We start from the raw sequence: 24129 nt of genomic DNA, 5'->3' as shown, positions 1-24129 counted from the left end.
GGACAATCTGCACAGTAGACGCCACAATGCGCCACATCTTGTTAGGGCGTGCGGAAACGTCAACTAGTGTCTGAAAAGCGGACACACATAGCGGTCACTACGGTAACCCTCCCAGCGCCTGCCACGCTTTCCAAGAGCGTTACTTTCCATTCACTCATCTACATGCGGACAGACCACTGTCCACGGCCCCTAGCATGGAAGCAGGGGCTGGGGAAGGCTTTTGCGGGGCAGCACTGTTCCTCGCTTGTTGCGAGGACCCGAGGCCTACACGAGACATGTCTCGAGCGAGATGTCGCTGTCGCCTGCTGGGAAGTACCATACTCGACCAGGCCTTGCCTCTGCGGGAGGATTGGGCGTAAACCTGCGCTTGCCAGGCTCAAGATCACTGCCACAGTCAACGACATAAAGCTCAGGAGGCCGGGGTCGTGTCCCGTTCAGGGCGGCCTTTCCCGTAGATACTTGTGACCAGCTCCCAGCCTAGCTATCACGGCAACGATACTTCATGACAATACAGATCTATTTGATGGTTGATCGTACCTAGCTCGGCATATTTACTGCACAAAACAATCAGCAGCTCAATAACACCTCACCCGGGCTCAGTTCGACTCGACTTCGAGGTTACAGGGACCATGGAAGCCTGTGTCGCTCTATAAAACGCTCTCAGGGTTGTGCTTCACACCTGGCCTCGTGATTGCGCGTTGCTTCTACTGCACTTCTACCTTTGCCTGGACAGTCGCGGCCATCGCTCTCAGAGCCTTCCTCGAGCCACGTTCCACTTTGAAATCTCACGCTCACAGTGTTGGTGACAAGGATCGCATCTGAGGACGCCTCTTGCTCATTGGCAGACGTCGTTACACCGGGAGGTGGCTTCTGATTGCATGCATTCGGAGACGCTGGAGGTGGCTTCTGATTGCATGCATTCGGAGACGCTGGAGGCGCTGGAGACGCTGGAGTCTTGCTTCGCGCTGACTGGCCTTGGGCGCCTACGCAGGTCATCTCGTTGCTCATAGTAGCCTGTGTCCTCACTAGAACATTCGCGACGAGCGGTCGTAGTGCTGGTAGGCTTCCACATAGCAACGCGCAGAATTGCTCCACTGCCGACCACACGACGATGTCCACGCCGTCCCAAGTAGCATCAAAAGTCGTGCTGTAACTGACGGCGTACTTCATGCGGATCATAGATGTAAGGCAGGCGCTGACAATGAGTAAGCCTTCCGCCACAAGAGCGTCCTCAAGCCGGGAATGCTTACAAGGAACCAATACTGAACAGGGCGACCAGGGTTATTCGACGGTGTCGTTGGATCTGCAGCTGCCAGATTTGCTTCATGGGTAAGATAAGAATGGCGACGTCCTCGACAATACTCAGAATGCCTCTACTATAAATAACAGCATTAATATCGATACAGCGCCGGGCCGTAATAAGCCGGTCCCAGATCGACTCGATTGGTATACACTGAAGAGCCGTAAGAAGAGTATAGACAGCCCCAAGTACCGGAAGAAGACAGAGTAGAGCCCAGGTAATGTGGCGGATCGTTGGAACCGGGAAAATCCGCAGATAAACTAGTAAGATGGCCATCTTTCCGACGACGAGAAGTACCATGTAGACGATGGAGTTCAAGTAGAATAACTAGTAAGGATGTTCAGCATGCTTACGGGAAGAGCGCTCGGGCAGGACTGGTCTCACCTTTAATATCAAGGTCCCCGTCTCTACCGGGATAGTCCAATAATGCATGCCGAAGCCGATACTCGCATTATACAAGTTAATCGCAGCTAGCACTGCTAAGAGTATCTGTGCTTCGTTAGTATCGGTGAAAGGCTGTCTAGATGATGACCTACGGCTGCAGCGATTGTCGCGAAGTCATCGCCTGAGAACCCTTTGGCGTAGCGGAGCCTGCTGTAAAGACGGAGTGCTATAACAGGAAAGACAATGACACATCCCGCAATGGGTACACTTATGACCTCTGAGCTGCGAGATTCTTTGGGATAGCTGGCGCAGATCTCCGTCTCGATCCTCCCGGCGACTGAGTCAAGTTAGTCAAGCCCAGTCCCTCGTCTGGGAAGCCTTACCTACCTGATCCGCGAAGGTACAGCTAGTCTGTACACATTCAGACAGACCAGCTTGGAGGGCTATATCAGCACAAAGACAGCTCGCAAGATCGGTGCCATTGCAGCCTCTGGCGGCAAACGCATCGACGATACAGAAGCGCTGCAGCAAGAGTTAGCACCGCAACCTGGGTAGACAGTAGTACTGACAGTACACTCTGGTGCAGCAGCCACAAGCTGCGCAACAGAGTCAACTTGGCCAGCCACTATACCAGTCTGCAAGACTAGCACAGTGGTAAGAAGGAATCGCCTGATCTTCATCGTAGTGCGGAGCTCTTCTGGTTGATACTATTTTCTAAAACTTGTGGCTGATTGACGCTGCGACTGAGAAGCGCCCCTAGCATTCAGGTCTCAGAGCTTATATAGCATTTCGCATCCAGGAGCTATAAGTGGCGGAGTGTTATGACACGGAGGAAGACCATCAGCCCTCTCCAATATTGGATGCATGACAGGTGTCACAAGACCGACCTCGGCCCTCGCACTCATAAAAGCCTAAAATGGTTATTTAGTAAATAGAAAAGCCCTCAGCTGCTAGATGACGGTTCAATCACGACTTCAATCAACACATCTAACATACAGCATGCCTACTCGTAAGAGCCAGGTAAACAAGGCTACGAGTGCGGAATGGAAGCCAAGCGCTGCGCAGTACCTCGTCATGGCCACACTATCCTCTCTCTCGTTGATGGTCTCTCTCGATGCCTCGATCCTCGTGACATCGCTCCATGTAAGCGTCGTCTGCTTACGAACATCTTTCCGAGCTAATTTGTACCGCAGGCGATTATTGTCGATCTACGAATAGATACACCCCGGGGCTTCTGGATTGCCACGTCATACCTGCTTGCCAACACTATTTCCATGCCCTCCGCTGCGGCATTGAGTGACATATTCGGGCGTCGGAAATGTCTCTTTGTATCTCTCGCCTTCTTCTCAGCGGGCTCTGTCCTGTGCTCTGTTGCACAGGGTATTGCTGTGATGCTTGTGGGGCGATGCCTCCAGGGGATTGGTGGCGGGGGCATCATTATCTTGAGTCTTGTCATTTTCACGGACATAGTGCCGCTCCACTTCCGGCCGAAGTGGTACGCAATGATGTGGGTGAATCCGTAACCCTCTCTTGATTTCAGTACGCTAACACGCAACAGACTCGGAGCCTGGGCTCTGGGAAATTGTACCGGCCCAACTATCGGCGGCGCGATTGCTGAATATACCACTTGGCGCTGGGTGTTCTACTTGGTCTTCCCCTTCTGTGGTGTTGGGTTTGTGACAATCCTTCTAATGCCGCAAACTTCAATCCCAGAGAGTCGGCTCAGCAATTTTGACTGGCTTGGCTGTGTTTCCTTTACCGCCTCTATTACCTCGTTTCTCATTGCCATCTCATGGGGCGGAGTACAGTACAGCTGGACAAGCGCCCCGACTCTTGCCCCGCTGGTTGCGGGTGTCTGTGGCTTAGCAGCTACGCTGTTCTTAGAGACACGCGTTAAGACGTCACCTTTCTTATATCTGCGCTTGTTCCGGAGCGTCCGTGCAACCGCACCTTACGTGTGTGGGCTACTTCAAGGTCTTCTGGTAAGTTGCAGAGAGGAATTTTCCATAACTCCGCTAACTACGTGCTAGTTATACGGCCAACTCTATTACATTCCATTCTACTTCCAATCTGTGAAAGGCTTTACCGCGCTTGAAACCGGTAAGGCCATTATACCCGTGGCGGTTGCTCTAGTGGTAGGCTCCATAATTTCGGGCATAGTTATCACAAGGCTCAGCCACTTCGGCTATCCCATATGGGGTGGATGGGGGCTAACAACACTTGCGACGGGACTCACTCTACTCTGGGACAGAGATACGCACCAGGTCGTCTGGGTAGTCACTCTCCTCCTGCTCGGTCTTGGCCATGGTGCGGTCCTGAACGCTCAGAACTTTGCAACCCAGCAGATGGCTAGCGGCCCCGAGCATGGCATCGCCGCTGCTATGTATGGCTTTCTCCGGCAATTTGGCATGGCTCTAGGGGTTGCGGCCGGCACTGCTGCCTTTCAGAATGTTATGGCACTGAAACTGGATTGGCAGGGTCTATCTCAGGAAATTGCCATCCACAGTGAGAGTTACGTCGCCGAACTCTCTCTGCTTCCGGATGATAGCGATACAAAGGCGCAGATTCTCCAAGCATATCTCTATGGTTTCCGTGGAGTATTTGGCTTTTTCACAGCCGTTTCAGGTGTAGCTCTCTTAGTCAGTCTGCTGGCGAAGCCCAAGGAGAGCAGAGGCTGTCGGCGTCTCAACACAAGATGAATGGAGCGCTGCCTCGTCACAAGCCTAACTTAGCCTAGCCAGACATAAACCTCTACGGCGCTTGTCAACTGGAGACGTATTCTTCCCCCTACTCTTGCTGGTAATCTAGCTCCTCAAGAATCAAGCCGCGGCTCAGATATCGCCCTGCTACTTTCCTTGTTGTGTCACGGAGCTCATGCGATCCTGATACTGATAGAACAAACAAATCAATTACACTGAACTCAAGGTCAACGTGCGGATGTGATAGACTGACCGAGTACGAGGATATGATCATTGTCTGACTGATATCGCGCTTGAGATTCCAGTAGTGAATCTTGATCGTAGGGAGGTGGACGGGAAGGCAGTCCCACTTCCGGAATAGAATCTCCATCTACCTCACTTTGTAGGATCTCAGCTATATTCGGCGCGCAAGGGAAAGTGTTTACGCGGCCATGAGCCCCTAAAGCTTCGTTGTGAGCCGCACCCTCGTTGTAAATGGAGATTTGTAGGATCTGTGGTCTGTCAGGTCTCAACGCAAAAGGAAGGATTCAGTCAATAATCAACTTACCCTTCTAAGGGTAGGATCCTGTAGATAGTCATTCAGTAAGGCTACTAGTGGAGCGAACTCGCTAAGCCTCTTTACGTGCCAGATAATGTGGGCACGGCATTTGTGTGTAGCTGTAATCTTCTTCAGGTAGGGAAAGACCGCAATAATCCCGAAGTCCGTGGTTAACATCAGAACACACTTAGCCTCCTTCAAGGAATGCGATTTTCCATAAGGGCCGCTGAAGAATGCGAGACAATTCCGCTCGCCCTTGTCGAGAAGTTGTAAGGTTAGCCCGCCTCGGCATTGGACATATAGCTCTAGTTTGTCCTGCTCTAGAGGGACCACGAAGTAATGGTAAATGGATGGCTTTGCGCCCACGACCAATAGCCGAGAGCCGGGGACATGATGCTTAGGCTGATGTATTGTCCAGCGTCGATCTTGATCGGACGCGGCAGTTGGAGGACTATTCGCACGATAACCCCATCTATTATAATATCTGCTTTAGGGAATGGTTTGCCCCAGCGAGTATTCCGGTACAGAAATAGCAAGAACTGCACAGCATGAACAAGACCGATCATTCCAATCAGGGTAAACAACAACCACTGTTGCACATAAGCGGCGGTGCTTATATGTTGCCATGTGGAGAAGGCGATTATGATTGCAAGGGCTTTATGGGTCTTGTCTGCGACTTCGTATAAATGCTTCCTGAGAGGGACTATGCTGAGAACCGCCATAAGTCCTACAGAGGTCGATGCCTGGGAAGTTAGTGGGATCTACCAACCTTGGGAATCGAAAACCCTACCATTATCCTATATAGATCGAGTACTTCTTCAAGGTCGAGAGACAGAGAGACGTGGAGAAGCAGTAATTATCTGCTACACTTTTCTGCACTTCATCGATTTTTTGATCGACTGGGTATTATGAGCATCGATTCAACCCTCGGATTACGCCGGTCGACATTTCCTATGATAAAATAAATAACTAACCAGATTGTAGCACCTCCAATGCCCTCTTAGTCTCCTGTACTTCGGCAGGTGGCACATACGCGAGAAGCTCCTTAGCACACGCGGCCGCAGTTGCGGAGGCGTACCGCTGCCACCGGTCATTCTTGTGGGAATCGGCATAGTCACAGATACCCCGGATCACGAGACAAGGGAAGTGGTCCATCAGGCCAGCCGCTTCCATCTCGAAGCAGAGGCAGTCCCCGCCAACGTCGTCGACAATTCGATCGCGCTCTGCCGCATCTTTGACGAGAGTATTGCCGGATGCGATGATGCCGTAATGGATGTCAGGGTCAGTTGTGTCGCGATCGTCTCGTTGAACTTCGCCATCTGCGTTGCAGTGACGACAGTCCGGCCCGCTGACGTGTTCGTAGGACGCCTGGAACAGACGGTCGTTTTCTAAGCCTTGATGAGCGAAGCCGGGGCTTTTCTTAGACTTCCTGCCCATCTTGGGGTTCTTCTCCAGCATCTCTTGTACATAGAGGGGAACCGTAGAGTCCCTGCGCTCGTGATCGGCCTGGATACTGGCCAGCGCGTTGAGCAACACTGTCGGCGGCGGTCTGAGGAATCCTTTGCGCTCGCGCTTACCGCCAGCCTTTGCTTTGATCAAGTCGTACTGGCAGACCCCGCCTGTCGTCCCATCCGGCTGGCTCACCACGACGTCGCCCAATCGGATATCTTGATCCTCATCCGGGCGAGCGATGCCGCCGCCTATGCCGACCATGAGGCCAATACGGATGGACGGCAGAGAGGCAAGGAGGCGCGACGCAGTCGTCGCCGCTGATGTGGTGCCATATACCCCGGCTGCAAGTGAGGCAATGACTATGTTGTGCTCTCCCAGTCGACCCCATGTGTAAACGTTCGTATCGCTTTGATGTCGAACAAAGCTGGTTGGAGGCGCGTGGTCTTCGTCGAGCATAGCCTCTGCGGCGGCCCTTTCGATTGGCAGGGCAGCGATCCAGCCGATCGTGTACGCGTCAGGACTATCGAGGGCCCGGGGGGCTGACATCGTGCGGGGGCCTGTGGGAGCGAGTATTGGCGTTCAGGGGTAGCGAAGAAGTTGTTATCGGGTTTGGGCAAGACGGAGCCAGCGACGGATACAGGCCTTCCTCGCCTGGTGAAGAGTGCGGCCATGAGAGTCTCATGGGGAGAAAAGAAATTGTTGGCGGATGAAACCAGGCAACGGCGGCGTGCAGCCTGTTCCCCCTTGTCGCGGCGCCTGCGCTCGTTGTCGTGCATGATTGGTGTGGGCTGTTCCCGGAGAGGTTTGATCAGGCTCTCGCTGGAAAGGCTTGGGGGCCAAGACCCCGGCGCTTATACGTATATTCTATGGTACGGTCGATTGGCTCTGTTCATACGCTTGCAAAACCGAGCGGATAGCTAGCCTACTTGTTATGTACAGAATAGTCGTGGATATCGGAAATTAAACATGGAGGAAATTGGGCGATTCATCGAGACCTTACGAAACATAGATAGCTGGACCTTGGTGAGGCCCCATGAGTGATGCGTGCTCCCAAGGATGCGGGGTCGTGGGACCCTCCTTGCAACGAATCCAAGCAGGCATTGAGTGACGGCATGCCCGGATGCTCCATCAGGCTCACATTGCGCACCACGAAGCAAACAACAGCTGGCCAGGACACCGTGTCGATGTGCAAATGCGCAGGTAAACATACAGTATTATCGTGGTTTGTCCCCGCGTTGAGCATGATGGAGGAATTCTCAGTTCTGGGATTAAGGCGAAGGGTGGGACTTGAGCGTGCGACGTCTCGCCTAAACACAGGACCGGCGGGGTAGAACAATAAGGCGTACGATTGTGAGCATGCGGGTCCTTGTAAGGGTTCCTCTTCAGACATATCCTGTATATGCAATAAGTGAAGATTGGGACCATCCGACATGCAGCCTGAAATGGCTGTCCCAAGCTGCCCCACCTACCTTTGGCATCGCCAAGACAAGGCGGACCGTGCGCAGAGAGAGTTGCGTCACACGAAAGTGGACACCGATTTCGAACTCGACTGTACGTAATTACGGCCTACGTAATCCCACTTAAGGTTCTGATAACATTCCCAGATCAAGAACAACACCATACAGACATATAGATACATGGACAAACAGACTTGACATGAGAACACGACGATCCCCAGGGTTCGTATTAATCTTGCAACCGAGAACGCCAGTTGGAGACCAGTGCCGGTCGTTCATCAAATCCTTGCAGTCCACGAATGATTGGCCTGGCCTGCATCACTAAGGTGCAGCGGCCTTCTTCAAGATGCACTGTACCTGCTTTAGTGCTCTGCTTCGTCGACAGGGGCAGCCGCCAAGCTCCTCTAGGAGTTTCAGAGGGCCGACGGCAGTGAATATGACTCGGAGATCGGCGGCTGGTGCGGTGAGGAAGTGGCTCAACGCATCGAGACCGTCGTCGCCCATAAGCGCAGACAGCGGAACGTGCTGGTCATCATTGCCACCCCAGCAGCGGACTGCAGCCATGATGCGCTCACCGGACAGGTAAATCGCTCGTACTTTGATGGACTGCTTGATTAGCCCGTCGGCTGGGTCCACAAGCCGTGCTGCGCGTCTGGCGATGGTATTGTGGCTCGTGAGCTTGCTCCGCCTGGTTCGAGAACTCGGTGGCTGGTCTAGTCGGTCTAGCCATTGGACATCCTTATAAAGACCACTAACAGTGAGACCGCTGGCGTCATAGGCAGCCTTCATACGTATAGTGCAAGGGACGGTGGGAAGAGGAGGCCTGGCAAGTCTGGCATGGTGCAGCTGGCGGCGATGGATCTTGATGCTGAGCTCTTTGACACGGTTGCGAGTGTTCGCGCTGGTCCAGAACGCGTACGATGGCAGGTTGGCACCAAAGTTGATGGGCAGGCCATCCTTGAGTGTAGCCAAGTCGACAATCTGGTGTTCGACCAGATTCATGGTAGAATCGTCATAGGTGCACATGCGGAGCTCGAGACAGAATCCCGGGAGGTTGATCAACCGTGTCACAGTGGACATGTTGGCGCCGTCAACTTCGTCGGGTGTGTGTAAGAGGATGTTCTCGATCGACGTTAATGCTCCTGACAGCATTGTCTCGGTCATATGTTGATCGAACGCGCCATTTGAGTCGTAGTGGTTGGTCATGTCGATCCGTAGTGCAAAGCGCTCCAGCCGCGACGCGTGCGACAGCAGCGCCAGGATATGGTCATGTTGGCCCCGTCCGTTGATTGCAACTCCGACAGCTCGAGGATCGGGTGCTGGTCCTGTACCCGCCAGCATTGCCTGCATCTCCCCAACTGGTGGAAGCCATGACCAGTGGACAACCAGGTAGCGGATTTGCGTGAGTGCTGCTGGTCTGTGTGCTGACAAGAATAGATAGAGATCGTCGAAGCTGCTGAAGCAGTGTCGCAGCATGCTGATCGGACCGCCGGCTGTCAGCACGTTGCCGAGAAACTTTATGTTGTGGATGTCGGTGATCCTCTGAGTGTCAAGGTCGTAGTGCTCCCCAGTCGCAGCTTCCCACGTGTTGGATGTCCTTCCGCCAGTTTGCGAAAGCTGAATCTCCCTTGGGGCCTCGAGCACATCCTCGCCTATGATCAACCGGATCTAGCATTGTGCGCATACAAACGGTCAACTCCGCTCATAGCTGGCACTGGAGAATATGAAGCAGGACATACCTCGGCTGGAAGGGAGAGGAGGTTCATCTTTGGGCGGGATGTCGCCATTGCCACTTGGTGTCCTCGACACTAAGGCAATGTTCGCTGGTAGCAAAGGCGGCCGCGAGTCACAGGTATTCTCGTGGTGATTGGACTGGACTCGCTTGTTGGTATTGTGAAGTGTTGATTGAAGGATGTGCGGGAGAATCCCCGGCTAAAATTGGTCTTTGATCGGCGGCTGTTAACAAAAGGTGGCTGGTGGGAAGCCCTCCTCCTCTCCTCACCCCTAGCTCATTGACTGAGGGCATTCTCGCTCGGCGAAACGAACCACCGATCACAGCCTCACAGCCTGCGCCAGCGGCGAGGCACATAGGTTGCATTCGCGGGCTGTCAGGTATGGCAAACAGCACGTTATAGAGCCGGGCGTGGAGTGTGTGACATATTTGTGGGAGTTCTATGGTGTATGGATGTCAACTCCGTGAAGCATCTGTGGCAGCGGAAGCATTGGAAGTGAAAGGATGGCGCCAGTCGAGTGGCGGTGGTGCATGGCGCCTGACGTAGGACCTGCTTATCTGCATGTGCGAGCCTTATCGGGGCCCCGCATCTTATTGGTCCCTCGATTCAACGTGGGATAAGAGATAACGTTAGCTGTAGCCGTGTTTAAAAGGCAACGAACGCCATGACAACAGTGCACTTACCAGCCGCACCTTCCGTGCTTACTTCAAAACATCAACTCCGTCCCGGTGTCTCTCTCCGTGTGTGCCTCGGGCCTGTCTTGGTCCTTCTTCGCCGTGACTGAGTACGTCCTCCGCCTTGAGGAGCCTGACTTGCTTTTTCTTGCCCCTGCGAGTTGACTACTTGATCGCCGTGGCGAAGCCCGTCAAGGGCGAAGACAAGACATCAAACCTTACCGAGCCGCCGAACTGCAACACTATCGCATAAGCTCGAAATACTTGGTTGCGCTTTGTGCCCGAAGTCTTTTGCCAAAATGGATGACGACCAGATAAATAGACGTGACAGGCAGGCCGATAAATGCCGCAGAAATGAAGTAAGTCTGGTAGCCAAGCTGGTATAGCCATGGTGTGATTCTGTTAACAGTGTTAGTTGACTCTAACATTTTCTGGGGCTGAAGAGATATCGCGTACCCATAGCTGATCGCGAACGATATGGTGTTGCGGATAATAATGACCGTAACGATCGTGTCACCGCTGATCTCGGGATAGCTGTCGATGAGGTAATTGACAGAGATCGTGAGACCTATTGTAATCGCCATGGCGAGGCAGCCCATCGCCACGATCAGACCAAACCAATGAATCCCATGGGCCGCTCCGACACCCCAAAGAACAAGCCCGCCGGGCATCAGTATCATGCATATGGTGAAGGGCCACAATCTGTGCTCCGCTTCCATGACGCCGTTGTTCAAGCAAGCAAGCTTGATTGTTAACCAGTCACTCAAGAGCCCAGAAAGGATCGCGCCCACGATGACCCCAACGCAGCAGGAGAAATAGCTGATCCCGACCAGGGAAGGGGGAAAGTTATATGGCTCACCGGAAAGGATCATTGATGCCGTGGCGTTCAAGACGTTGAACGAGATCAGGTATGTCCCGTAGGAAAACCCAGCATAGAAGATAATGGGCCACGACAGAAATCTGACGGACCGTAACGCACGGCTAAGCATTCCCTGGCCTGGAGACGGCTGCCAAATGGACAGCTTTTGCATGTAAGTCTTGATCGCCGGGTATGTTTCCCCGGGTTCTGATACAGCTGGCGATGTCGCAGCTGCTGACAGACTCTTCTCCTATACACTTGACCCGGCTCCCGAGGCTGCGGAAGGGGACGTCGTGGATGCCGGTTTGTGGGACGGGCACGTGCGGGTGTAGTTGGTTTCCTCCATGAGAAAGAGCAGCAGTATGAAGACAAACGCAAGGAATAACGCTGGCCAATAGAAAACCCACTGCCAACCGTGATACTCTGCAATCAAACCGCAGATGACTGGTGTGAAGTAGTTGCTACTGGCTAGTGTGAAGGCGTAAATTCCCATGTAGGTACCTCGTTCGTGGGTAAAGTAGTTGGTTTCGCTCCTAAAAGCTGCACCGCCTTTAGCGAGCGGGTAGGGCAAAATGGAGTACTCCACAGAATGTAGTGGGCTTCTTTTCCGATGTCTGCTAACGATATTTTCAATTGGCCATACAAAAGCCATACAAAAGCGGAGGCTCTTCGAGCGCCAACCAATAGTCTAGTACTTCGTTCTGTCGCCATTTGCAGCAATCACCTGCCTGAATCGCTCCTCCATCCCATTGAGGTCGCTATTGACCTTCTTTTAAGAGCAGGTACTGGGCCATTGTGGACTATTCCAGCCTCCTTCGAGAAGTTGTTCCTTCGCATATGGTAGCCCTCCGCTTCTTAGCGGCGTCGCTTAGACCATCCTTGACCGTCGAGGCTCGGGTATGGTACTGGACCTCTGCCATGCGCTGTCAGATCGTGCGTTCTTGGACGTGGGTGTCGATACCTGCTTCTGCGACTGCCGTTGGCCAAGGGAGTCGCAATCCCTGGTATTTGTCCTCCTCTGGTAGGCTGATTAGCCATTCATGAAGCTCTTCTCTGTCCTCTAGAGTGAAGCCTACAGGGCGCCCTCGTCGTTCCTGGATATGGGGGTTATTGATACTGCGCCACGAAGCCTAGTCGGTACAGCGTCTTCTTGGCTGGCTTGTCGCGCGACGGCGACGCGTCTCTTGGCGCCCAGGTCTCCTGAAGCGGCGTTTCTTTGAGACCATGCATAAGCACGAGCACGAGAAACACCAAAAGCCTTGAAAACGGCCTCCTTGGTGTGTTCGGGATGGTTGCATCTGCGGTCGTTTTGGTGGTTGCCGTCAGGGAGGCAGCCAGTCCATGTGAGGTACTGTAAAACGGCGCGACCGGTGGCCCGCGTCGGCGTATCGTGCTCAATCCCCGTCATCTCATAACTTGGCTAGAAGTGACGCAATAGGTATTCTGAAAGTTGATTCGAGAGTGCCGCAAGGGAGCTGTCAATATACTTGTGGCGATGCACTGAAACTGCAACCAGATCGGTTGATAGCAAGAATTGATTGATGAATAGGGGGCCCGCGGGTCCAGTTTTGTCGTCATCTTCAATGAAGCCACCGTATTCAGCTGTCCTTAGCCTTGGCAAGGTCCCGCGGACCTATTCGATGTGAGAAGGAGACCCTGGGCTACCAGAGAGAACGATATGCCTTGCAGTCTTCGAATTCGGTCAACCAAAGAAGTTGGATGTTCAAGGATTGGACAACCAAAAATCCGTCAGCACGGTTGCTGCGGATTTTGGGCATCAAGGTTTTCACACTTGGTCACGCTAGACCTCGAGCTACACACCACACCTCCTTTTAGACGCATTAACCACCTTTCTAATCATGGTTTAGTAAACTGAAAGCCACGCCTGAAAGTGCAAATCTGGGGCTGCACTCGTTATCGGTGACTACTATGGTACGCTCCTGCCCTAGTTTGCGAATCGGATCGTGTCCAGAATATGCCCTGCACAAAACACAACCAGTATGAGGAGTGTGAGGGCGCCACTCTTCCGGTGTGTTACATAATGGATAAAGTGCTCCGTTGATTTCTTCCTGGGTAAGAATAAGAAGAGAGATACACGTACTCGGGTCCTACAGTAGTGACCGCGAACTGTGTCCGCTTTTCGACTTTAGTTGATGTTCCCGCACGGACCATAAGACTGTGGCCTATTGTGGCGCACACTGTGCAGACTGTCCCATATCAAGGAAGTTACCATCGAACCTGGCTGTTCAGTCTGCGCGACACACTCTTGAGCTTACTCATAGCGCGGTTGAAGATGGGACGTCCCCGAGCGAAGACCAACACTTCGCAGATCCAGCACAAACCCGGGTGTCGAGGAGGAGGCGGCGAGACATTTTCAAGAGGGTTCTAGCTTCTCAAGTAACTTACTTGCTTTGTTGGATCCTGTCCCCGATTTGGATTGGGGGCGCAGTGGCTCCTCTTGCCCGGAACTTCCAACCTGTTTGGCCTTGACACAAACCCCCCACACAAGCGTCGAGATAATTTCACGTCCTTAACATCTTTTGCTGCATCAAAATCCTGTCCTAGCGAGCAAGAAAGCAGGGTGACCACCAGTACTGGAAACGCCGCAGCCCTGATACTATCAAGGGTGGCATGAGCCGCCTTTCATGCTCTCGGCGCTCTTAGAGTAGTGGAAGTAGCTGAAGAATTCGCCAAGGTCTTCTTCGTTCAGCGCCTCCCAGCCCCAACTTAGATTATATATCTCGACATGAATAGTCCGATACTTTGAACATCCTCACGTCCAGTTTCGTTCCTCAATGCTCTTCTGGGCAAACCGTTTGCGGTTTGTGCCTCCTGTAAGCGGTTAGATGAAGCGGTATATCACGTGACATAGCCCGAGTGTGACGCGCAGTCAGCTGCCCAAAATAGTGAGTGAGAGTCATGTGCGACAGCACGTGATTTTTTGACGTTTGGGTTTTTTTTCGGCGGGATCATGATAATCATCGACCCGCCCTCATGTACCTCGACCTTAATCCATTTGGTGATCTAGCCGCTCGTATGCCACGCCCCCCTGTATAGTTGGTAGCGACTTCGGTCTCCGTGACGGCGTTGGACTGTTTGCACCAGACACACCGACATCGCGTTCGATGTGCGACATGGCGAACAGGCCGATGTCGTGGCGTTCGCCTGCGGCCGTCTGCGACGCCGAAGGGTGCAGCTTACCGATAGCATGGTCTACTAGCACGACGCTATCGATGTTGCTGCTTTTCGCACCGCTCTCCTCGGCGAAGACCAGACGCGAGGCGAGGATGTCGACGCTGTTGTATAATGTCTCGGTTAGCAGGCTTAACCATTTATTAACGTTGCGATGTCGAGATTAGAGGACAAGCGTACAACAGGATGATTGGGAACAAACACCCCAGAGTGTAAATAAACAGGTCAATCTGACTGACTGGGTTTAGAGGGCCCGACACCACGTGGAAAAAGAATGTTATTGAGCGCGGGATGCCGATGAGCGCCAGCGAAGCGAGGCGTATTTCGGCGCTGCGTATGAGGTAGCGGTATAGCTTGCCGCCCTTTAGTCCGCCCGATATCGACGACCGGAGGGTCGTGCGGAGCCTTTTCAGCAAGAATACGGCGTTTACGGTTTCGGCCATCGCGATGGGTATGAAGTAGCCCAAGTGCAGACGGTTGACCATGGTCAAATGTATGGCCAGGCGGGTTGGCGAAGGGTCGTCGGCGAGTGTGAAGAGCACGTCGACCACGGCTATTGCAACGCGGACAACCACGGTGACGAGTATACACCCCCAGAAGAGCGTTAGGTAGATTGCGTGCTCGCCGCCGTGGAGGATAGGGGCCAGGATCGCATAGCCGTAGAATGGGAGTCCACCTTCTTGAACCTGTCGGAGCAGGCCGAGGTGGCCATCGCGTTAGTCGCATGTAACATAGCAAGCCGGGAACGGAGACGGGGACATTGAGCGTCGGGGGACGGATGGGAGGCCCAGAAACGTCTCGCTCACCAACCACGCGAAATCCGAGAACGCATAAGCGACCGCCCTGTTAACGGCCGGGGCGTCGGAAAAAGAAACGTAGTAATATAAACCATTGGAAATAGCACACGCAGCCGAGGTAACGATCGGTACTAGGATAACGGCTGAGAACCTGCCCCTGATTCCAGCGATCATAAGACCGACAAGTACGTTGTTAAGCCCGATGGTGCTGAAGACGGCCCATATCGTTTCGAAGTACTGTGGTTTTACGGCGGTTGCATTTGATGCCATGGCGTTAAACTGAAGAGTTCCGAATGATGATCAGCTCCGAAATGGGACGTAGACGTTTATCAGAACAGATTAATGCTTTGCACCGTCGCCGCTGTTATAATATCAGACAGAATATTAAGTCGCCACCAAGAAAAAGAGGTAAGCCGATTCGGCCTAGCGCCACACAGACGCCCGCCAACTGAAGCCATCTCCAGACCCCTGATTTCCCCACTAGTAGTGCATCCCAGCCACAGCCAAAGTTGTTAGCCAACTGGACCTGCCCCTGATTTTGGTCCTCACGAGCCCTCAATCGTTCAACCAAGCTCGCCTTAGAGCCTGATCGGCTCCCCACCGCTGGCAGTTGGCCACTGCTGCGGCAGGGGGCAAATCATGCCAAGGACTATTTTTTCGACGCCCTTATCCCGTTCTAGTACCAAATTTGAGTGCCAATATGGAGCCAGAGCGTCTTCAACCGCTGGACCCCCTGTGACGCCCCTGTCTTCAATGTACCGACTAGCTCAGCCATTAGGCTTGCTACAATACGGCAAAGATCAGCGCTTTCGAGTGGTCTGAGATCCCTACAACCACTACTGTGGTGGTGGGGATAGCATTTATACCGGCCTTTTTGCTGCGACCCCTCGGAATAAGAATCACGTGCAAAGAGGCTGACAGAACTAGGCTCGGTGAAGGGAGGGGTTTCCAGCACATTGTCAGTGTACTGTATTAGACGCAGAGTTGCTCCTAGAATTGCGCCACCTGAACTCTATATAGGTGGCGTTTAACATGTGAAGTTCGCCACCCTAAAGGATGCCCATGTAAATGCGGAGCTCGCGGCAAAAACCAGAGATGAGATGAAAGCGAGGGACAAGACGAGAAGAATGAGAGCTGAAAGTTCTGGAGATGGCGGGGACCAGGGGAAGTAAGTTATACAACTGCCACTTTTGTCCGAGCCCTCAAAGCCGCCAGGCATACTCAGCCCTGTCAACGACCAAGACTTTGATCTAGCGCAACGCCGTGGCGTTTTCTGCCGCGCGATCCGGCCCTTCGGGAGCACCATCCCTAGCATTTGGATGTCGGACATCCAATCAGCATCAAGCATAGCCGGAGGTAGGAGACGAGCTTTTTCAGCCGCACGGGCGGGAGGAAGCTTGTGTGTGCAATGACGGTGGCTGGTTCAGCTCAGGCGCACTAAGCCATAAATCGAGTACCCTCCAAAAGTGGATTACGGCATGACATGCAGCAGTTGGGGCTGTTTCTTCGTCACCCCATCTGCTGTAGTGGCCATCACGAATCGTCGGCCAATGGTCGCGGCACCACGTTTGTGCAGTACGAGGACTTTACGGGGCTCCTGACGTTTGGCATGAAAAGCGACCAGGAGAAGACGTCTGGCGGGTACTGTAATGGACTGGTCGGTTGGCTGTGGATATGTAGTGGATCAAACGGAAAGCTTCTGATCACAAGCGGGCACGAAAACACCTCGGTGCGGGGTAAATCCAAGGAGCACCCCACTATCAGGGAGCAAACCCCAGCCATGGACAAGCATCTAGCTCTAGGCATTACTGCACCCGCGCTGCGGCTGATCGCCCAACCACCCAACGCAGCTCCGGCCACGAATGATGAGTCAGCATTGACCTTTTTGTGGAAGGTGGCAGCCTACAACTTCGCCTCAGCGTCACACTGTTCGTTTCAACAACGACGAATATGGCGCCACGACTTTGGTATGAAACGAGGTCGAGATCGCAACCTGACCGCTATGCAGATTTATAGGCTAGCTATGCGTGGCGTCTGGGCTTCATTTGGATGGCTCAGTCGCTTACGCATATGTAGCTGAATAAATTGTGTTTTGGTCAGACAAGCCAGAAATGGACGGCAGGTATATTTGATTCGGACGAGACATAGTGCCGAACCTGTTTTCGCACAGTTCTAAGCCACAATTGGGTGATGTGGCCCGTGCGGGAATCATCTCAATTAAGCTGTTTGTGGACACTGATTTGCGGTCACTACTGTACTGTATATCACCAGGACCTTTGAAGTACAAACCCCCCGATAAGTGTGGGGCACTCCATTTTTGGCTGCTGCGCGACCAGCCCCGCCTTGAACCATGCTTGCCAGGAGGGAGCAAGGGTGCATCCATGCATCCATCCAGCAACCTTCACCGAAGGAGTCTAGACGGCCGGATGGTTGAGTGACCAACAGGGATTGATCAACCAGCTCCAAAAGCGGCTCATCGAGCCACGCGAGGTCTCGGGTCGCGGTCGTATGGCAGATATGGCTGATGGCGTAATGCATTTACTTGCAGACGTACACAGTACAGTATGATACAGCCCGCAGCGTCGATGGACCACGAGATCGGCGCTTTCCTTGGGCTTCATGAAGACCCCTTCTCTGCCACCAGCTCTTCAACAAATCCATGCCACCATTCTTAACCACCCTGCCTGGGACACCTAAACCACGTCCATCATACCCTCTGGTTATCTAGGCACGACAGACATCGAGCTGCTCTCAAGATGCAGCTCACGCAAGGCACTATGGCCAGGATGGGGACCTTACAGCGGGAACCTAGTTTCCTCCATTTGGGGCCTGGTGTACTGTCAACTGAAAATGTCAGCGCGACCCACCAGCCCCGTCCGTGTCTTGGCAGAGAGCCTACCGTATTGAAGCGGGAAGGTTGCGATCATCTCTATGAAGGCACGAACGGGCCATTGAGAGTCAGGCACGCTGAAATACAACACGAGACAGTGGCGCCTTCGAGCAGCCAGGAAGCTGCCTATCCACCATTCGCTGCGCCACTGGGTGGTCTAAACACCTCGGCCCTGTCCTCCATCGCAGAGGAAGACAGCTGCTCGCAGTTAAGCCACTCGTTAGCGCAGCTGTCGGAGAGCGCCTCTACACGAAAGCGATGTACAGCAGGTCCCCTGCGGCACGTCACCACTCCCACTCTGAAAGTCCCAGGACCTGACGATAGGCAAATGCCGGCACGCTCGACGATTGACTCGGGCCGCGCCACTGGAACATGTGCAACTACAAGTGTCAAGCGTCTGCGAGGCAGTAGCAAAGCACTATCGGAGCCTTTCCCCTTCAACGTCAGGTTTTCTCCCGAGCAGAGTTATCCGGTCCGAAAACTTGATTGTCGGCAGGACTCCGAGACAAGCAGCGTGATCATCACCATCAGCTGGGAAAAGACTAGACTTTCAGTCGACAATTTCCACGTTAAGGGTGCGTGGGAAGAGCTCAACAACCGTCTATTGCAGAAGTTCGGACCTACTTGGATGGACACGGATGGCGAGAATCAGCTGCCTGGGTCCGAAGATCCATCCTCATTCGAATACCATATGGTCTCAGAGCTGGAGCTCAGCATGCAGGACGATCAGCTGATACTTGTCGCAAGTTGGCCAGACAGTGATGTTCAGTTGTCATTGCTTGATGAGGTGGCGCTCGACTCTGCGAGGCGGCAGATCATCAACAAGTTTGGAGACGAGGTATGGAGATCCGAGTTACGACGTGCTGGACTGGATAATGCGAGTGCGTAGGATGCATGTGGTTGGCGGAAGGACAATCGTGATTTCCTTTACTCTTAAAGCCTGTAGACCACCAACGGAATCGTAACCATCTCTTCTATTCGTGCCCTCATAGGATGTGTAGCAATTCTCTAGCTCGGCGATGCTGGAGTAATCTTGCGATGGGTAGACAGGGATATATTTACACACTTCTGGTTGACCTTCGCTGCAGAGCTCTTTTGAGTTGTTCGAGTGTGAAGCTGACATGATCGACACGCGAGGAGGTTCCCACGAGACTGAAATTGCTGAGCAAGAGGAAATGAGCAGCTCTCAGCGGCGTCCATCCAACTTGACGTTGGCCATCAGCCTGCTAGAGTACCTAGAAGGTTTCACCTGTCCGCATGAGCATAGATTCAAGCTCTCCAGCTCTCGCTCTCGACGCCCTGTTTATCATGCCGCCAGGAGGTGATGCTGAGGGCGTCGAATGGAATATAGCAGAGCGGTGAGAACAGAGCCGGCGATATGCGAGCTGCGGCGCGAGCTGAGAAGCGAGTCGTCGCGGTGTCAACGGGGAGCGGCCGCACCATGAAATTTGCTTAGTCACGTGCCCCGCTTTCGCCCCTTCAACTTCGCGTCTCTCTCGCGACTGGGACAAGGTCTTGCGCGAATCACATCCGGTCTGACACCAACCTGTCTTGACAGAAAAAAGGATACTAGTCTCAGGTTCAACTGCTCGTTCTCATCTCCGGGAGCTTCGCTTCGCATAAGGGGCCTCGCACTCAGCATCGCGGAAGCCCTGCTGGAGCCGTCAGTTCGCTGAACCACCATAACATCTCGCGCCAAGACGACCCTAACTTGGCTGAGCAGGTACGAGACACACATACACGCGAGAGTCAGTCGTTGTTCTAGGTCAAATAGACATTTGGGCTTACAATTCCTGCCACAGGCTCAGTCGATGAACCATCAATCCCACACCATGTCGTCAAACGCGGAAGCCATCGGTGCTGGCCTTGTCACACGCCGTCTCATCGTCCTCTTGATTGCTGCAAGAACCAGCAAAGTCCTTCATCGTCTATGGAAAAAGCACTCTGGGCCGGTGTGCTTCTTCGATATGTGCATCAAGGTGAAGCCGGTCGCGACTCTAGCCGAAGCCAATGCCATGCGATTTGTGGCTCAGCACACATCCATTCCTGTGCCGAAGGTATATTGCGCATTCGTCCACAAAGGGAATAGCTACCTTGTTATGAGCAAGCTGCGTGGGAGGATGGCTTGGAGTGGCTGGCAAACCCGCACTGAGCAATCAAAAGCCATGATACTCGCCCAGCTCCGTCTTATGCTCGCCGAACTTCGCTCTGTGGAGCCGCCTGCAGGGACAAGTGTCGGTGGCGTGGGCGGAGGTGCGTTGTACGATGCTCGCTTACCTTCCCAGCCGCTCTGGGGACCCTTCCGCACAATACGGGAATTCCACGAGGCACTTGCCAACGGCGCAGACTTGGATCGCGAATATGCGGCTCTGCCCCATGATGTGCACAAGCTCTTCGATTTCTATCGCCGATCAGGTGATCAGCTTGTGCTGACTCATGGTGACCTGAGCAGCCTGAACATTATGGTCGAAGGGGACAATGTGGTGGGTATTGTGGACTGGGAGACTGCAGGGTGGTTACCCACATACTGGGAGTACACCTCTGCGAAGTACGTCAACCCCACGAATGAGTTCTGGGCATCAGAGGTAGACAAGTTCTTGGAACCCATGCCGCATGAACTGGAGATGGAAAGGATCAGACGGAAGCATTTCGGTGCTATCTAGATTAAGCAAGATCTCAAACCCGTAATTATTGCATAAGCTCCTTCGCTGACAGCATATCCCACGTTGCTACTTGAGTTGGGTCGTAGTCGTAGGTCCCATCAAAGCGATTGGCGGTCTTCTTGCTTTCAACATACCACATTGCCGTGTCTCTCACTAAGTCCCAAGTGCCGGCGGCCTTACTCAATGCCCTGCTATCCTGCGTAGCAGTAAGCAATGCTTCCCTTACCCACCCGACGCAATTCCATCCTTCGACCTCCGGTCTAACGGGTATTTGCTGGAATATCGACCGTAGCAGACTTGTACTTTTGACCTTGCCGACCATGATACGGACAAGTAGCATTGAGGTTGCTGTCATGGAGGTTGTCACTTCCTCGTAATGCCACTCCCATCTGGCCTCAGGTGGATTGCCAGTGAACGACAATTTTTCCTTGGCATGGAAGCGATACCCTTGGCTGGTACTTGATTCCAACTTCGGACCGACTATCAAGGCCCAATGATACCTATTCACCGTCAGATAAGGCTCGCCGGCACAAAGTGAGGTAGGACTAACTTGTCTTCAAGCCCCGGCATAGTTGGGTTACCACCGCGAGCGTATAACGCTACATACAGGCGGTCCTTTTCCGATGGCATGGCGTATTTGAACTGAGGCGGTGAGATGGGGAATAAAAGTTCGCAAATGATGAATAGCGTAGAAGTTTCGTTCGTGATGAGGTGTGAGAACAACAGAATATATATTACTCGAGCCTGACGCGTGCGTCCCCACTTGACTCCAACTCCTTCAGCTGGTCTGCCTACGCGCGCGGGTACAACCCGGTCCCTTCCGAGCCAATCATTGCGCTGTCGAGGTAGGCTCACTTACATTCATCCATTAAGGCATCTGGCCCCGTACGCAATCTAGTACAAAATGAGGAGGGCGCATGATGGACGGCGCGAATGTCTCATATGACTAAGCAGTCGGACAACTGTGCCTGACCCAAAGATCCAGAAGTGGCTGTGGTCCCGGAGTGCATCATTAGTCAGACTGGTATGCACTCTTCCTCGGGCGCGTATTGGGCCGGAGGGGTCTTCACCTCGCGGAGTTCCAAGCGATTTGTGCTAGTGGCCCTACTGCTGGTCCAGGCAGCGATACTTGCCATTTTGCTCGTCACTAGTGGTTGGCATCCAGCCATCTCCGCTTGCTATCGATAGTTACAGCTGGCGAGACTTCTGACACAACAGAGGTCACTCACTGGTCTTATTTAGACACAGGCTCATTCCTCCTTCCAGGCTCTTCAGTCACTCCCTGACCAACAGTGCGAGCCGTGAGACCTGACTTGTTGACAAACACTCCTTTGTAGAAATCACCTTGTCTCGACGACATCACACTCCTTTTATTTCACTAAATATACCCCCTTTACCTGCTATCCACGATCAAGATGCAGCTCAGCCATGTTTCACTTCTCGGCGCCGCCTCTGCTGTCTCCGCCCACACCATGCCCGAGCTCGCTCGTCGTGGCGGCTCGATCTCAGTCACTCCCCACGACCGCTACTCTTCCTCGGTCGGCGTCCTTGGCTGCAAGATCAATACTAACCGCGTCGCTTACTGGCCGTCGTCCGTGTCTTGCGATAACCTCTGCGTTAGGGTGACCGCTAATGGCCGTTCAGTGACCCTATTGAAGGTCGGCCAGTCTGGCGGCGCCTATGATATCTCCTATGACGCGTGGAACTACCTCGTTACCGGGCAGGGTGCGAAGCAGAATCCGGTCTACGGCGGCGGCGTCAGTGCGACCTGGGAGGATGTCCCTATGTCCCAGTGTGCTGATCTCTTGTCCGTCGCCGGCGGCAAGCTACCTCTGACGGCGGCAAACGCTATGAACTACGTCGCCAGCTGTACTAGCAACACCTGGGTAGCAAATAACTATGCCTTGTATGACATCCTCGACCCAGCTTGCAAGTGGGGCTACGATGAGCTGTGCACTCTTCCTCCGCCCACCGTTAGTAACCAGCCGTCTTGCCAGCATCAGCTTGGTGTTCCAGTCACGTTCACCGGTCAGGGTTTCAAGAACATCGACTATGGTACTGGCAAGGAGTCGCCTCCTTAAGACAAGTCAAGCATTTCTTGCTGATCGCAGTGTCAAGACCTGGCTTTCCTCATGGCCCTGATGTCCTCGTGTCGCCTTTCGACCGCAGATTTCCTCATCACTCCCCGCTTTATCTCTGGTCTTGGATATGTTGATTTGCTCTGTGGAGCGGTGGTCGTACTGAGACACAAACAAGCCGTCATCTCATACTGGTCTGTTTGATTTTCTTCATTTATATTAGAAAGCTTCCGGTGATATAATAAGCCTTGTTCCACCGCGCAGTGCATCGTTCTCATGGCACACAATAGTCCCTTGTGTGCTCTGAGTTTCATTAGAGACAAAACACTTGCTCAAGCGGAAATGACTTGTGCTCTTGACTGAACCTTGAAGGTGCCTCTTACGACTCATGCCACCAAAGTGAGAGCTGTCTTTAGCAGACTGACGGGGAACGAGAAAGCCCGGTAAAAGTCTCCCCAGTTTCGCTGTCGCTTAGTCATTAGTAATTGCAGTCCACTGGGATACCTCAATGAAGGAAGTCCTGGTGCCCCAGTACCCTTGTCATTGGACAGGCTGTAAGAGTTGCACCGGCTCCAAAAGTGGCTCTTCCAGCCTGGAGGAATGAGTGACGACCAACACCGCGGGCAGGGATGAGCTTCGCCCAGTTCGCTTTCAAGCTGCCAGTCAGGCAAGAAGAGTGACTTATGGAGCATAACTCTAGCTCAGCATCGTACTTAATCAGACGGCTCTTCCCTCCTCGATTACCCTACACAGGACAATGGAATCGAGCCCAAAGCACTCCCTGACCGACCAAACACGACGGACACCAAGCTGCTCCGAAGGTCAAGTCCGAGCGAACCGCTTTCACTATGACCGGTATGTTCACGATGGCCCGCAGCACGATGTCCTTAAACGGAGGGCCTGTACTCAAATGGCAGCAGGTATTATGACGGCTCAAACCTCCCGCAACCGGCGTCGAACTGTTAACAGCCACCCACGTCCACCGATGCTGCAGAGGTACACAGATGTATATCCTTGCTATGGAAAAGTGGAAGGGTCGTCGAGGCCAGGTACTCCAGTGGCGCAACGCAGCAAGGCGGCGCTATGGTCCGACGAAGTGTCAGGCAATTATCGACATTTCAGTCCGCCCCTCAATCCTCCATCCATGTTGACACAGAAGCCGATTACCTCAACAATGGCATCCACCGAAGAAGAGCGCGATCACGCACGGCTTGAGCAGTCCCGTTTGCGGCCAATGAGGGGGCCTCTCGGGCTTCAGCCGCAGCAAACACTAAAGCCGGGATGTCGAGGCCACCCTGGCATAGACACGTCGAGCACTAGCCGACCCCAGAAGCGAGCGCGCTTGATGAATATCCCCAGTACTTACGCCGAAGAGGACGGCACACAACGGCCTGAGCTCGTCCAGCCCGACGC

General features: G+C 53.4%; 10 protein-coding genes across 10 annotated transcripts; 3 read left to right on the top strand and 7 right to left on the bottom strand.

Annotated features, from left to right (window-relative positions):
- Window positions 1-1038: 1038 nt before the first annotated feature.
- On the bottom strand, window positions 1039-2200 carry B0I36DRAFT_226338 (uncharacterized protein; the record flags this gene model as incomplete). The annotated part of the gene is made up of 5 exons (XM_046149083.1): window positions 1039-1195; window positions 1251-1627; window positions 1685-1770; window positions 1833-2021; window positions 2068-2200. Coding segments are annotated over 5 exons (942 nt in total), but the record flags the coding sequence as incomplete, so codon positions are not given.
- Window positions 2201-2683: 483 nt separating this feature from the next.
- On the top strand, window positions 2684-4573 carry B0I36DRAFT_401859 (major facilitator superfamily domain-containing protein; the record flags this gene model as incomplete). The annotated part of the gene is made up of 4 exons (XM_046161713.1): window positions 2684-2827; window positions 2878-3191; window positions 3243-3666; window positions 3715-4573. 4 exons carry the CDS (start codon window positions 2684-2686, stop codon window positions 4381-4383), a joined length of 1551 nt encoding a protein of 516 aa, XP_046004053.1. The 3' UTR covers window positions 4384-4573.
- Window positions 4574-4936: 363 nt separating this feature from the next.
- On the bottom strand, window positions 4937-5766 carry B0I36DRAFT_401857 (uncharacterized protein). The gene has a single exon (XM_046161712.1). The coding sequence runs from the start codon at window positions 5641-5643 to the stop codon at window positions 5242-5244; it is 402 nt and encodes a 133-aa protein (XP_046004052.1). The 5' UTR covers window positions 5644-5766; the 3' UTR covers window positions 4937-5241.
- Window positions 5767-5890: 124 nt separating this feature from the next.
- Window positions 5891-6919, bottom strand: B0I36DRAFT_370356 (ankyrin repeat protein; the record flags this gene model as incomplete). Its single annotated transcript, XM_046159901.1, has 1 exon — window positions 5891-6919. One exon carries the CDS (start codon window positions 6917-6919, stop codon window positions 5891-5893), a length of 1029 nt encoding a protein of 342 aa, XP_046004051.1.
- Window positions 6920-8078: 1159 nt separating this feature from the next.
- B0I36DRAFT_59788 (uncharacterized protein) lies at window positions 8079-9841 on the bottom strand. Its single transcript, XM_046163074.1, has 2 exons — window positions 9570-9841; window positions 8079-9498 (listed from the first exon to the last, which is right to left on the bottom strand). Exons 1-2 carry the CDS (start codon window positions 9615-9617, stop codon window positions 8152-8154), a joined length of 1395 nt encoding a protein of 464 aa, XP_046004050.1. The 5' UTR covers window positions 9618-9841; the 3' UTR covers window positions 8079-8151.
- A 241-nt stretch (window positions 9842-10082) lies between these two features.
- B0I36DRAFT_342356 (uncharacterized protein) lies at window positions 10083-11620 on the bottom strand. Its single transcript, XM_046156077.1, has 2 exons — window positions 10694-11620; window positions 10083-10636 (listed from the first exon to the last, which is right to left on the bottom strand). The coding sequence occupies exons 1-2, from the start codon at window positions 11266-11268 to the stop codon at window positions 10480-10482; spliced, it is 732 nt and encodes a 243-aa protein (XP_046004049.1). The 5' UTR covers window positions 11269-11620; the 3' UTR covers window positions 10083-10479.
- Window positions 11621-14611: 2991 nt separating this feature from the next.
- Window positions 14612-15388, bottom strand: B0I36DRAFT_342349 (uncharacterized protein). Its single transcript, XM_046156076.1, has one exon. It carries the CDS (start codon window positions 15353-15355, stop codon window positions 15005-15007), a length of 351 nt encoding a protein of 116 aa, XP_046004048.1. The 5' UTR covers window positions 15356-15388; the 3' UTR covers window positions 14612-15004.
- A 4100-nt stretch (window positions 15389-19488) lies between these two features.
- On the top strand, window positions 19489-20638 carry B0I36DRAFT_426137 (kinase-like domain-containing protein; the record flags this gene model as incomplete). The annotated part of the gene is made up of 2 exons (XM_046162376.1): window positions 19489-19723; window positions 19778-20638. The coding sequence occupies exon 2, from the start codon at window positions 19787-19789 to the stop codon at window positions 20636-20638; it is 852 nt and encodes a 283-aa protein (XP_046004047.1). The 5' UTR covers window positions 19489-19723; window positions 19778-19786.
- A 25-nt stretch (window positions 20639-20663) lies between these two features.
- B0I36DRAFT_257765 (uncharacterized protein) lies at window positions 20664-21268 on the bottom strand (the record flags this gene model as incomplete). The annotated part of the gene is made up of 2 exons (XM_046151038.1): window positions 20664-21138; window positions 21189-21268. The coding sequence occupies 2 exons, from the start codon at window positions 21266-21268 to the stop codon at window positions 20664-20666; spliced, it is 555 nt and encodes a 184-aa protein (XP_046004046.1).
- A 785-nt stretch (window positions 21269-22053) lies between these two features.
- B0I36DRAFT_370351 (uncharacterized protein) lies at window positions 22054-22719 on the top strand (the record flags this gene model as incomplete). The annotated part of the gene is made up of 1 exon (XM_046159900.1): window positions 22054-22719. The coding sequence occupies one exon, from the start codon at window positions 22054-22056 to the stop codon at window positions 22717-22719; it is 666 nt and encodes a 221-aa protein (XP_046004045.1).
- Between the last annotated feature and the right edge of the window lie 1410 nt (window positions 22720-24129).

The sequence above is a fragment of the Microdochium trichocladiopsis genome, assembly GCF_020744255.1.
Source record: "Microdochium trichocladiopsis strain MPI-CAGE-CH-0230 chromosome Unknown B0I36scaffold_18, whole genome shotgun sequence".
Taxonomy (NCBI): Eukaryota; Fungi; Ascomycota; class Sordariomycetes; order Xylariales; family Microdochiaceae; genus Microdochium; species Microdochium trichocladiopsis.
Note: the sequence above shows the minus strand (reverse complement) of the source record. Positions and strands in the feature narration are given on the sequence as shown.

Coding starts and splice junctions, on each gene's coding strand:
- B0I36DRAFT_401857 (XM_046161712.1), bottom strand. CDS start 5,643: ATGGCGGTTCTCAGCATAGTCCCTCTCAGGAAGCATTTATACGAAGTC.
- B0I36DRAFT_59788 (XM_046163074.1), bottom strand. CDS start 9,617: ATGGCGACATCCCGCCCAAAGATGAACCTCCTCTCCCTTCCAGCCGAG. Junction 9,499..9,569: donor TCCTCTCCCTTCCAGCCGAG/GTATGTCCTGCT, acceptor GCACAATGCTAG/ATCCGGTTGATCATAGGCGA.
- B0I36DRAFT_342356 (XM_046156077.1), bottom strand. CDS start 11,268: ATGCAAAAGCTGTCCATTTGGCAGCCGTCTCCAGGCCAGGGAATGCTT. Junction 10,637..10,693: donor TCGTTCGCGATCAGCTATGG/GTACGCGATATC, acceptor CACTGTTAACAG/AATCACACCATGGCTATACC.
- B0I36DRAFT_342349 (XM_046156076.1), bottom strand. CDS start 15,355: ATGGCATCAAATGCAACCGCCGTAAAACCACAGTACTTCGAAACGATA.